The sequence below is a fragment of the Chelonia mydas genome, chromosome 11, assembly GCF_015237465.2.
Source record: "Chelonia mydas isolate rCheMyd1 chromosome 11, rCheMyd1.pri.v2, whole genome shotgun sequence".
Lineage (NCBI taxonomy): Eukaryota > Metazoa > Chordata > Testudines > Cheloniidae > Chelonia > Chelonia mydas.
The window spans coordinates 13,587,698-13,601,333 of NC_051251.2; the positions used below are offsets into that span (position 1 = coordinate 13,587,698).

The window sequence follows — 13,636 nt, forward strand, 5'->3', positions numbered from 1 at the left end:
ATTAAAATCCTTCTGGGAATATGTCTACACTGCGAAGTTGTCAACAAAACTTCTATCTTTCACGGGTACTTAAACCCCAACCCCACCCCTGGCGAAAGACAAAAATTTTTGCAACGCAAGTGGTAATGTGAACGCGGCTTTGTTGGCAGGAGCACTCTCTTGCTGACAAAGCTAATGCCGTTTGCAGGACTGAAAGTATTTTTGTCAGCAAAAGTGCCGACAAAGCGTTTACACACACTGACTTTTAGCAACAAGGCTGTGTCGATACAGCCTTGTCGCTAAAAGCTGTGTAGTGTAGACAAGCCCTGGGTGTGACTTTCAAGAGGGTTGAATACTCACAACTGCCATTCACTTAGAGCCTGATTTCAGAACTGATCTGTATAAATACAGCCACTATAGTACTTTGTTGCATTCTCTAGCTACCAAATGAAAATGCAGGCAATTATCACTATAGGAAGGAAGAGAGAAAGCAGTGAGTTTATAGAAATGCCCCTGGCCCACACTATTTGTAGGATTGCTCATAATTGATGTTCTTACTTTTAAATTAAAAGAATTACACTAAAATCTGTTTTGAATGGATGATTTTGGCAAAGATTTTCAAGAATAGAGTCCAGATCTTCAAAGGCATTTAAGCTCCTAACTTCCATTGAAATCAATACCTAAAATAACAGAACGCCACTAGCCGTCACCTTCAGCCCCCAACTAAAACCCCTCCAACGCATTATCAAGGATCTACAACCTATCCTGAAGGATGACCCAACACTCACAAGTCTTGGGAGACAGGCCAGTCCTTGCCTACAGACAGTCCCCCAACCTGAAGCAAATACTCACCAGCAACCACATACCACACAACAGAACCAGGTTTCAGAGTAACAGCCGTGTTAGTCTGTATTCGCAAAAAGAAAAGGAGTACTTGTGGCACCTTAGAGACTAAATTAAATTGGTTAGTCTCTAAGGTGCCACAAGTACTCCTTTTCTTTTTACAACAGAACCACTAACCCAGGAACCTATCCTTGCAACAAAGCCCGTTGCCAACTGTGCCCACATATCTATTCAGGGGACACCATCACAGGACCTAATAACATCAGCCACACTATCAGAGGCTCGTTCACCTGCACATCTACCAATGTGATATATGCCATCATGTGCCAGCAATGCCCCTCTGCCATGTACATTGGTCAAACTGGACAGTCTCTACGTAAAAGAATAAATGGACACAAATCAGATGTCAAGAATTATAACATTCATAAACCAGTCGGAGAACACTTCAATCTCTCTGGTCACGCGATTACAGACATGAAAGTTGCGATATTACAACAGAAAAACTTTAAATCCAGACTCCAGCGAGAGACTGCTGAATTGGAATTCATTTGCAAATTGGATACAATTAACTTAGGCTTGAATAGAGACTGGGAGTGGCTAAGTCATTATGCAAGGTAACCTATTTCCCCTTGTTTTCCTAACCCCCCCAAAAGACGTTCTTGTTAAACCCTGGATTTGTGCTGGAAATGGCCCACCTTGATTATCATACACATTGTAAGGAGAGTGATCACTTTACATAAGCTATTACCAGCAGGAGAGTGGGGTGGGGGGAGAGAAAACCTTTTATAGTGATAAACACCCATTTTTTCATGATTTGTGTGTATAAAAACAAACATCTTCTTTATTTTCCACAGTATGCATCCGATGAAGTGAGCTGTAGCTCACGAAAGCTTATGCTCAAATAAATTGGTTAGTCTCTAAGGTGCCACAAGTCCTCCTTTTCTTTTTGCGAATAGACTAACGCGGCTGTTACTCTGAAACCTGGAAATACTTTTGAGGATCTGAACTTCCACTGAAATCAATGGAAGTTAGGAGCCTAAATATCTTTGAGGATCTGGGCCTATGTGCCTAAAGTTAGACCCCTAAAGCCATATTGAATTGCCAAAATAAGTGGCCTAATTTTCAGAAGTGTTGAGCAACCAGCATCCCCCACTGATTTCAGATTTTTAAAGTTCTTGGCCTTTTATTAACGGTTCTCTGTAAATTGAATTAAGAAAAATATGCCTGCTTCAAAATTATAGTTTTTAGACCTCAGTGTGAGAAGTTTATAAAAACATTTGGCCTCATCCTGCAGTCCATTTTGATGTCAATAGGCATTTTGGCCTAAATTTTCAAGAGTGAGTAATTATTTGGGGTACATCAGTTTTCCCTAAAAGAGCCTGATTTTCTGAGGTAGGGTACTCGGCCCTTTTTGACAATCTGGGCCCTTCTAAGCTGTCGCCCCAAAACTAAGGTGCTCCAGATCACTAACCACTCTTGGAAAATTTAGGTCTTTGCATTCGGAAAGACTGGAGGATTGGGCCAATTGACAGACAAGCACTTGCAACATTTCTGTGAGGTAGGGTGAATCTAGTTCATGTTTTACGTATGCAGAAACACGATCTAACCTAGTATTTTCACAAATTTCCTAAATGGAAAAAAGGTCACTGTGAATCAGTGGTAGAACCATTATTACATCTTTGGAGCTCTTCTGCCTAAGTCTGTGTTTGGTTCATGCAGTGCTTGGTGTGTGCCATATACAAGGCCTGTTGGTTTTTTTTTTAATTTATTTTAGTTTTCCCAGGAATTTGTGAGTATTTATAAAAAATAAAAATGGGTGAAAATTGGTGCAAAAAATTTACATCACAGCTTGCTGGGTAAATATCAGGATTAATATTGGGGGACGGGAGGACGGAAAAAAAGCAACAGATAGAGAAAAGTGGAAGAGATGCAGGAGGTGAAGGATCCGCCTCCTTATGTTGCCTCTTCCACCTCTTCTGCTTCTGGGCCCATTTTAGAAGCAGAGATGATGCTGAGCCACCATATCTTTCCAGAGTGGGGAGCTGGGTCCTGGGAGTTCTGGCACTACTATTTTGTTAGGACTGGCGTGCTGATCTCTACTCACGCACATACTCGTGTATTTTCTGTACCATTGCCTTTCTTTAATAGACAGCCTCACATTTACACTTAGACTAGTTTATTGTTAACATAAATGCATCTACTTAATATAATGTATTTTCTTAACATAATCAGTATTTTCCTGTAAAATTCGGGTGAATATTGGTAAAAAACACATAGGCTTTTGTAAAATCCTGAACATTTTTGGTAAAAACTGAAAACAAAGGGCTTGACCGTATAGCAAGGATTAGAGGGCATTCAGCATATAACTTTTACTTTGTTCGTGTTCAGGTCCCACAAAGTTGTGCATTGTCAAGTAGTGCCTTAGCAGGCTCTATGCTGGTGACTCCAGCACAAAAGTCCACTGAATCATGGAACTGGAATGCAATAGGGTGTCAGGTAAGTCCTCTTTTAAAAAAAAGTAGAACGTGTAAATTTGCAAAGCTTTTCCCCCCTTTGAAATGTGAATATAGATTGTTTGGGGAGTTAGCATACAGTATTTAGTATACAGTTTGGTGCATTTTTCTTTACTTCTTGCACATCATCGCTGAAGGTGAACTGAAATCTTTTAAACTGCCAAGAAAGAGCTTAGGTGGCAAGTTCCTTTTATAACTGTGGCATGTTGTATTTTGTTGGTTGGCTTTAGAAGAAGCATTCCATTGTGCACACAACTAGAGGGAATAGTAGAATTATTGAATACTATTAGATAACTCTCAGAATTCAGAGTCTTATATCTTCTATCTCTCTTCCCATCTGTAGCAGGAGCAAGCAGAATGGGAAAAAGTAAACAAATTATTAGTGCGACATGGCTTAAAACCTGTGTGCCTTGCTAAACCAAGAAACAGCAGAAGTCTGTCAGGTAATGAAGTGCTGTTCTCTAGTAACTCTTATTATTTAAAAATATTAAACGTAAGTTCATAAATCGTCTTTTGATTTAACCTTCTACTTCCAGTGTTTATGGAGGTGCAAGTTGCCACTCCTTTTATCACTGTCTTGTCTATCTTAAATGTCTACAGATATGATTGTTTTAGATAAGCACTCTTCACTGGGGATAAGACTTGCATTGAAAACACTGGTGGAAGACACTGAACGACAACAGAAAATGATGCATGGCCTTATAGAGGCTAATCGCCAGCTTAGGTAAGACTTACTGTCAGTGAAAAGGAGTTTTTCACAAATGTGAAGATGTGTGCAAGAGGCGCACTTTCTTAAAAATTACCAAACCATTAGTTCAACTTTCCTTTTTCTGAGTTTTGGAGTTTTTATCCTCACTTAAGTCCAAATCCTTAGTTCTTTTGTATGGGACATGTGGGATTTATGGGTCATGGTGGTACCAGATCAGCTGCTTTGCCATTACAGCTGCTGCTTCTGTAGTCCCCTTACTCGGGGTTCTGGCCAATGGAGCTGGCCTTCCTCACTACCCTACTTGCATGGGCTGCTACTGAGAGTCCCCTTGTGCCATGTCTTTGGGGCCTATCCTCCAGAAGTACCAGTATTTCACTACATTACTGAAGTCAGTTTATTATAAATGAAGGTAGGGCTCCATTTTTTTTTTTAATTAGGGATGATATATGCCAGGAGAGAGGTCGAGCATGTCGACAGGAACAACGAGCCAAAGAGTTGGAAAATGTTGTGGAGAACATCAAATCCAAAATTTGTCAGCTGGAAGATGAGTGTATAGCTAAAGTTTGCCAGCAACAGAATGAAGTGAAAGAACTTCAGAAAGATCAGCAAGCTTCACAGGTGCTTCTAACAGTAACTATTTGGGGAGTCAAACCACAAATGGTTTTGACTGGTTTAAAGGGCTTTTGAAATATTTTCAGTGATCAGAATAACAGATGTGAAAGTGTTACGGAGTTTAAGGTCAGAAGGGACCACCAGATCATCTAGTCTGACCTCTTGTATATCACAGGCCACCAGCACTACCCATCACCCTTGCACTAAACCCAACAGTCACTGCAAATTGTTATACTGTTCGTATTTATGGTTTTGAACCCCTATACAATTCTTTGAAGAGTAGGGTTGTAATAAAGAATAAAATTACCCCTCTTGCCCCACTTCTCCCACCTATTCACTACATGTAGACCGCAAGAACTTAGATTTTGTGAAACAATTGTAGTTTGCCAACTCTGTATCTTGTTTTACACGCAATGTGCTATACTCCTTTTAGAATTTTCTTATCACCTATTTGCAGACAAAGTACCATCACCAAAATGAAAAGCTGCATGAACAGGAAGAGACTATTGCACATTTGCAGAAGGAGCTCCAGAAGGTTGGGATGGAAGAGCAGCAGCGCGTTGCCACACAGAACAAAATGTTCTGCCAGTTTTGCAAGCGAGCCCCAAAGTCTCTTTTGGATCAACAGTAAGCAACTCTTTACCACCATGGTCATAAGTGCGAGTCTGATAATATTCTATGTAAAATGAAGAAACCGTTTTTAAATAGCTATTCATTATATTATTGGGTAGAAAGCATGGCCAGTTTAGAAATTACATGTCCTTTTTACATATCTGTATAATAATTAATTATTTATGTATAATAAAACTGAGTTGGGTGAGTAGTTTCATAGAGAAGAACAAAAATTACAGACCTTGTACGCTAGGTGGAAGCAAAGGGAAGAAAGTGACACACTTTCCATAATGAATAGAGTTCTAAATGGAGACGTGTAAAGTATACTACTATATAGGTTGATCCCATTCTGTATTTCTAAAAATTAGGATTTAAGCCTTTTTTTTTTTTTTTTTTTTTTTTTTTTTAAAGAAAGCAGTCTCTGCAGCCTATCCATAAACATCCAAGGCAGTTTGTGGAGGACGCCTAGACTGTTGCCTTCACAGAGGCTTATGTGAATTCCATAGAAATTTAATTGGCAAGCTCTGTACTCCCTGACTTCCTTGTTAATGTTGGTTGAGCAGGGGTGAGGCAGTTCCTCAGGTTGACTATTTGTTGGGAGAATTGTTCAATAATTGTGCCTTGCTATTTCTTTTAGTAGATAAGAAAGCCTTTCATCTCCAGTTGGTGTCTAGTTTCTTTTTAAACGAGTGTCCATAGGCTAGCTGGCACTTGTATGATCAGAATCCCCCCTATTAGGGTACTCCCCTGCTAGGACTTGAGGAACTTCGTCAGGCTGTTAGCCCTGGTGGGGATCTATTTGCAATCTGTTAGTATGTGAGGTGCTCCTTACTGCCACAGATTTGGCTTTTACCTCTGCACAGCAAGCCAACCTTCTTTTGAATGGTTATCAGTTTCAGCCTGGTACAGGGCTAGCACCTCTGGTTTGCATAGTCTAGAAAGTTATGGCTGTTTTGTGCTACGTTCATTGAACTGATATAAGCAAGAAATGGCACAGACAGGAAATTTGGAATATAAGCAATTGTATCAAGCGATTTTTGGTCAGAATATTTTGATTACCGTATTTTAAAATTACACAGAATAATTGCTTGTGGAATATTTTTAAAATTTAAAATGTTTCTTTCCTCCTTCAGGTTTCTTAGTCTAATTGATTATTATGAATCTCAAATTAATCAAATGAAAAAGGAACTAAGGTAGGATTAATCCTTTCATTAGTAACACTGTTGAATTTATGGTATATAAAGTTACATTACATACTTTTCCGATTGAAGTCCGATAGGAATTTTTCCCTGGACTTCAGTGGGAAGGCTCTAAGGGTCTCAGCATCCTTAGCTACTGCTGAAACCATAGACGTTGAGGGAGCTCAGCACCTCTTGAGAGGCACTGAGCACCTTTCAAGGTTTACCCCTAATTGAAAATTAAAGTGGTTAAATGATACATATGTGTTCCAAAAATTACTAGCATGTTAGAAGCAGCAAGAGACTATAATGGCCTTCAGGTTTAGATACTATGCCCTGATTCTCATCAGCATCCATTGTAATGGAAGAGTGAATGAAGAGTGAAAGGTGCACCACCTTTTCAGGTCCTAGATCATGGAGAGGTCTAGCAACGAGCTTTGTTCATGGCATAAGATAGAGTGGCCCAGAGATTACTCCAGCTTTTGCATCTGGCTGCCCACAGTCAGGAGGCCATTCTGCAGTCAGGAAGTGCAGAGCATATATATGCCCCCGCTCTGCTGCTTTTTCCTCTGGCCATTTCCCCCTGCAGGGGTCCAGGAGGTAGAACTGCTATGCCGGGGAGTTCTAGCTGGTAGTGCAAAACATCCAGCATGTAACTGACCCAATCATCTGAGATGATCTGCTTGGAAATTGAGCAGTGTAATCTGCTTGCATTGGGCTTCCCTCTAGTTGTTCCAGGGCATTTGATTCAGTAAATGAAATGCAGCCTGAGAGAAATTAAGAGGAATGTGTGGTCTGAGAACAGAATGCTGTTCTGCTTTTCATTTTTCATTTGTGGTCACATCATTTAGTGTAACTTCTGTTGGTTAAGCAATTTATTCATGTGTATTGAATTTCAGTAAGATGGAGTTTATTTTCCCTCTTCTCCACCCAAAGCAGATATAAAAAAGATACAGATCATGTACAAGGAGAAGGAAAAAGCAAAGAAGAATTCTTAAATCTAGATGCCACACCTAACTATAGAGCACTGCTTACGGTATGGAACTGCTAGATATTAATAAATTCAGATGTTAAAACAATGGTTACACGTGGGGAAAAAATAAGTACTTGTTCTATATTTATTTGATTTTATTCTTCTACTCCCACTCTTGTTGTCTGGGATTGTATGCTCCTAGGTTTGTTATTGTCTTAGCTTTTTATTCACATATCATCTAGCACAATGAGTTCTCTATCTTAACTAAGGTTTCTAGGTGCTATCATAATATACATATTACAATATCCTCTTGATTTTACAGTTTTATAGATGTAAAAGTGCACAGACCAGTTAGATGGGTGCTTTGATTATGTATTGATTGAAAAAATAAAGATGCAGTCTGTATTGCAGTCTTTCCAGAATCAGCTCATTGAGACAAAAGCCAGGAATGAACAACTTATGTGTGAAAATACAGATCTCAAGAAAGATCTGGAAACAAGGTGAGAAGTGGAAATTTGTCTTTGGCAAAAGATATTTCAACAGACTTTACACGTTTACAAGAAAAGAAACAAACACCATCATGATGCACCAGCAATTGTACAAATATACCAAGAAATCTGCTATTAAAAACAATGCATGGAGTTATCTAAGATGCTGCAGCAATAATTTGCTTTAAGCTTTAAAGAGAACCATCAGTTACTGCATTGAGCATCCTGTCTGATAGTCCTCCCCTGTTGGGTACTTGCCCTTCATTTAGTGGTCAGAGGCAGAGGAACTGAAGCCATTCGCACATGTGGGAACCTGAGACCCCCTTGATGAGCTGACTGCCAGAAGCAGCTTGTAAGAATGGGATCTCTACACTAGTAGCATTGTTACTGCTGCGGCCCATTCTGCACTAGAAGAGGTTTGCTGGTATAGCTCTACAAGCAAATCCTCCTAGTGTATACATAACTAATAGCAATAAAAGCGCTTTTATACCAGCAAATCCCCCAAAACCCTGTGTAAACAGTCTTCTTGTGGATACAGAAATACTACAAAATGAATCATACTCCCAATAGACGTTGCTGTACTAGCAAGCGTTTCCAGTGTAACCCTGACTTACAGTTAGACACCAGTAAAGTATGATGTATAATAAAATATTTTCTTTCCAACAGACCAACTTCACAGGACTTAAAACTTTGCAAGCAGCAAGTGAAGAAATTGGAGAAAATGCTAAAGAAAAATATCAGGTAAGTATATTTAACTTTGAAACATATAGTAATGAAAGTTTACATTCTCTGGTCTTTTAAAAGTGAAGGTGTTGTACTGTGTACAATTTATATGCTGGCTCATGAACCTGTTCCACGTTGTCCTTCATGAGACTGTGGTTTATGACCAATATTTTGCTGTACATATGGAGAAAGCTGATGCATCTCGGAAATGATGGGATGACATCCAAAGAAGAGAGCTGACAGTTCAGCTCTGGGTCCCATCTACCCTAGGTTTAAAACAATGTTGTTTCCATTGGTTTTGAACATAGTTTCAGACAACATGAGAAAGGTGCCAAACCATTCTGGTGTTTTGGGGAAGTTTACAAACTGTTCCAGCTATCTAGGCTAGGGTACTATTTCTAACCCAGTTAGGTCACATCCACACTGGTTGAATAATCTGTTAGATACAATTTTTGTTGCAACCTTTTTAAGCAAGAGTTTTAAAAGTTAGAAACCTAGCATAGCAGGAGGAGGTTTTTGTCTGTAGCCTCATTTGACCAGATGTTTTCTCAGAAAGTAATCCTGTTTTTGCGCGCACATTTGTGTATATGTGGAGTGCCATCTGCGCACCTAGTTATACAGAACTTGGAAGACACGTAGCTTATATACACAACTTCAGGATGTGAACTTCCAGAGATATGCAACATTTTCTCATCTGTTAATTTTAATGTATAATGTGGGTGGTGGAGTTATACTGACGGGCTTCTCAGAGTACGTGCATCTTGAGGAGAGGTTGTTTGCCTCACGCAGTAAGAAAAAGAAGGTGTTCAAGAGGCAGTATGTAAGGAAGGCACTCTAATACTGTATCAAAGAGTGCTATAAAAATGTTCAAATGCCTGTAAAAACTGAAGACCAAATTCTGTGGTCCCTACACAAGTAAAATTCTCATTAATTTCAATTAATTGACCACTGTAAGAACTGCAAGAATTTTTCCATTAAAGGTGGGGACAGCTTGCAAAGAGTAGGTGTGCATCTGAATTTAGAAAGGGATGGCAGTGGAGAAGTAGACTGGAATAAAATTGTGTAGTACCTTGAAGGTTAAGAGCAGAAACTTCTGAGGTTAGATGATGATACTTGAGTTTAGTAGTGTCTTACTCCTCAAATACTTGATGTCTGTGGGATTTATTGTATAGTCAGATACTGCTCAACATAATGAGGGTAACACAATCTAGCCCTTGCTAATTCATGCTAAACATAGTTTAAATTTGGTGGTTGCTAGGACAGTTTCATCCTTGGGTACTCTTATGTTGTATAATACTGGGCATATTGACCTTGCACCATCTAATTACAACTGGGGAATAGTGTGTTAGTGAGTTCAGTGTCAGCTTTTACCTTTGAATTTTCATATGTTTAGGGTTTAGGGCACAACTTTTAACTTTAAAACTTTCTGTTTAAGGTGATCTGATTTCAATAATATGATGCAAATGAAAAAAGTGCATGTATAAGGCAGTCTGTGTAACTATAAGAAGACTAAAAAAGATAGAGATTCTAGCTGTAAATGCCAGTGTATTTTTCCTCTACTCAGGTTGAAACTAAATGCTGCTTTGAGAGACCTTGTATGAAATGCTGTATTTGTTTTGCATGTAGATCATATGGGATTATTAGTGGAGAAAAGATAAAAGAAAACAATGAATCTGAGAGTATGACAGGAGAAGATCAGCTACAAGCAGGTTGCAGGAGATACTTACAGGTATAGATACACATTTCAAGTGCGTTGTGTTCAATTATAGCTAACTGTTCTATAATGAAACAAAAGACTAATCTCATATAACTATTTAAACTTAAGCATGTAGTGTTGTGATTCAGAGTTTTCATATGTAGTCCCGTGCCTCATAGTGTCTAATAGTCAGCATTTTTGCACTAAGGATAAGGCTATTCAGCACGAACCTATTATAGTGTAAATTACCACATCAGATTGCAAGGAGGCAGAGAATGAATTGACAGAGCACAGAAGTGACAGTGCCTGAAACTCTTTCCCAGACAGAAGGCCTGCTCAATGCCCTTTGCAATACTTATGCTCCATGTTAAGGGCTTAAGAGGTGTGGAGGGGCTGAAGTTGTTCGTCTGTACTGTGGGAAACGTCTCCCTACAAAAAATATAGTGGGTTAGCTAAACGTGAACTCGGGGGTAACAGTGTAATGAGGGATGAGTGTTACTGTGACATGCAAGGTGAGGTATGTTTGCATTTTTGTATTTATTATTTGTATTATGGTAGTGTCTTGGATCCCTAGTCATGGACCAGGATCCATTGCGCTAGGCCGGTGGTGGGCAACCTGCAGCCCATCAGGGTAATCTGCTGGAGAGCCGCAAAATGGTGTTTATATTGACCGTCCGCAGGCACAGCTGGCTGCAGCTCCCAGTGGCCGCGGTTTGCTGTTCCCGGCCACTGGGTGCTGCAGGCAGCCGTGCCTGCGGACGGTCAATGTAAACACTGTCTCGCGGCCTGCCAGCGGATTACCCTGACGGGCTGCAGGTTGCCCACCATTGCGCTAGGCACTGTGCAAACACAGAACAAATATATGGTTCCTGCCCCCAAAGAACTTACAATCTAAGTAAGCATTCTAACTTTCCCCTCTCCCCATCCCGACAAGGAAGTGCTGGCACAGTGCTCCTTTCACAGGTTTAGCTCCTGCTGTTTTGCCTGCTGCTTGGCACAAGTAGGAGACAAAAAGAAGCATCTTAAGACATTTTTCAGAGTTTCAAGCCCTTTACAAGTGAAGTTCCATTTGAACGCATGAAAATCGCTCTGACAGAAAATTGTGAAAGGCCCAAGATGGTACCACCATCTATGGCTTCTGTAACTTCCAGAGAAGTACACTTCATACCATCTACACAACCACTTATCCAGTGGCTGTCAATCAAATGCTGCAAATGTTTCTGAATAACTCAAATAGTGATTGGTAATGTCTAGCTGCTGTAAAGAACAGAATTATCAGACACATAGATGAACATGGTATGTTGGGGTATGGCTTTTTTTTTAAGGAAAATCATGCCTCACCAATCTATTAGAATTATTTGAGGGGTCAATGAGCATTTGGATAAGGGTGATCCAGTTGAGATAGTATACTTGAAAGCCTTTGACAAGGTCCCACCCCAAAGGCTCTTAAGCAAAGTAAGCAGTTATAGGATAAGAGGGAAGGTCCTCATAGATCAATAACTAGTTAAAATATAGGAAACAAAGGGTAGGAATAAATAGTCAGTTTTCACAGTGGAAAGAGGTAAATAGTGGGGTCCCCCAAGGATCTGTACTGGGACCAGTGCTGTTCAAAATATTCATGAATGATCTGGAAAAGGGGCATAAAGAGTGAGGTGGCAAAGTTTGCAGACAATACAAAATTACTCAAGATAGTTAAGTCCAAAGCTGACTGCGAAGAGTTACAAAGTTGAGACACAGTCAACCTATGGAACTTTTGCCAGCGGATGTTGTAAGGCCAAAGGTATAACTGGGTTCAAAAAACAATTAGATAAATTCATGGAGCATAGGTCCAACAATGGCTATTACCCATGATGGTCAGGGGTGCAACCCCATGCTGTGTGTGTCCCTAAACCGCCAACTGCCAGAAGCTGTGTTTGGACAATGGGATGGATCACCTGATAATTGCCTGTTCTGTTCATTCCCTCTGAAGCATCTGGCACCAACCGCTGTTGGAAGACAAGATACTGGGCTAAATGGACATTGGTCTGACTCAGTATGGCCGTTCTTATGTTCTTACGTAGCTTTGCTTGGCCATTGGTGATGCATTCCATCACCTGGTAACACCAAAGGCAAGCAGTAATGCTCTAGAACAGGGCTGATGTGTTCGCCGTTAGTCAGCAACATTGCTATTACTGCTCCCTTTTTCTTCCCCGAGCCTGCTTGGCAGTCATTACTCGATAAACCTCACTATTCTGTACCAGTGACCTATCTTTACCTCCTCCCCCATTTGTGTGGATTAGCAAGGTTCTCATGTTCACTTGAACAAACATAAAATGCTGCATGTAAGTGCCATGAAAACAATTTCCAAAGGAAACAAGTGGTTATGTGCAATGGAATAGCATGTAAAAATTCTGGCTAAAATTTGCACATTTCGTTGGTTGAATTTAGGTCTGTATAACAGCAGATGTTGAGATGTGTTGTAATGCATATCAAACCTCAGTGAGTGAGGCTCTGTCCTTTGTGTACACCTGTTTTGAGGGCCTGCAAAATAACTTTTTGAAGCTTGTCTTGTAAGATTTTCTCTAGTCCTCTCTTGTGAAGTATGCACACTTTTTTTTTTCTTTACTGTTAGTGAACATTTTAGTAAGTGGCTTGTAAATGGTGATGTGACTGACTAGATCTTTGTCTTGAAATCAGTTACATAGATTAGTGTTGAAGTATACAGATACACATTCACACTGTACAGTAATAACTATTGAAACGATGATATAATTTCCTGGGCTAAATAACAGCATTGTGTTAATTATTTGAGTAATAAAAACATTTCTTTGGTTTTAAAGGTGCTGTCCAGGATTGATTCTGTTATAAGTAGTCCAAGAGCTCCTCTGGTAATCTATAAGTGGAGTAAAGGGCCAGTCCAAAATTACATGAAAGAAAATGGACAAGAATGTGGTTTTGAGCACCTTCCTCCTACAGTGGAAATGTGGGCAGACCAGCTAATGTCCCTAAAGGTAATAAATTATTGTACTTCACTTTGCATTCCTTAACAGGTGACCATCCCTTTTTTTCCATGTTCTACGTTAACATATGTAGCTTCCAAATCTATTATGGCTTAATTTTATTTTTAAAAAATTCTCATGTTGTTACTCCAGTAACTTCGTTTATGTACCCTTTTAAAATGTTGTATCCCAGCTACAGCTAGGTGATTTTTTTTTTTTTTTTTTTTTTTTTTTAATGGAAATTTGGTGACACTGAAGAACTTTACAAATTCATGTCTTTTGTCGGATGGTTCATGGAAAACTCCTTTTCCCAAAACAACTTAAAATCAGAA

The 13,636-nt window shown here is 39.7% G+C and overlaps 1 protein-coding gene across 21 annotated transcripts in view; it reads left to right on the top strand.

The window, feature by feature from the left end:
• CEP70 (centrosomal protein 70) overlaps positions 1 to 13,636 on the top strand; it is a 29,736-nt gene that overhangs the window by 2,336 nt on the left and 13,764 nt on the right. For 6 of the 21 annotated variants that reach the window (XM_043524979.1, XM_043524970.1, XM_043524973.1 and 3 more), the window contains exons 3-13: positions 3,211 to 3,318; positions 3,679 to 3,778; positions 3,936 to 4,059; positions 4,482 to 4,662; positions 5,114 to 5,283; positions 6,402 to 6,461; positions 7,386 to 7,482; positions 7,831 to 7,919; positions 8,574 to 8,648; positions 10,257 to 10,359; positions 13,146 to 13,316. In XM_043524979.1, the coding sequence (XP_043380914.1) occupies positions 3,211 to 3,318; positions 3,679 to 3,778; positions 3,936 to 4,059; positions 4,482 to 4,662; positions 5,114 to 5,283; positions 6,402 to 6,461; positions 7,386 to 7,482; positions 7,831 to 7,919; positions 8,574 to 8,648; positions 10,257 to 10,359; positions 13,146 to 13,316 (1,278 nt within the window). Of the gene's footprint in view, positions 1 to 3,210; positions 3,319 to 3,678; positions 3,779 to 3,935; positions 4,060 to 4,457; positions 4,663 to 5,113; positions 5,284 to 6,401; positions 6,462 to 7,382; positions 7,483 to 7,830; positions 7,920 to 8,573; positions 8,649 to 10,256; positions 10,360 to 13,145; positions 13,317 to 13,636 lie in introns of all 21 variants that reach the window. The other 15 variants (XM_043524976.1, XM_037911988.2, XM_043524972.1 and 12 more) reach the window with 5 other exon arrangements.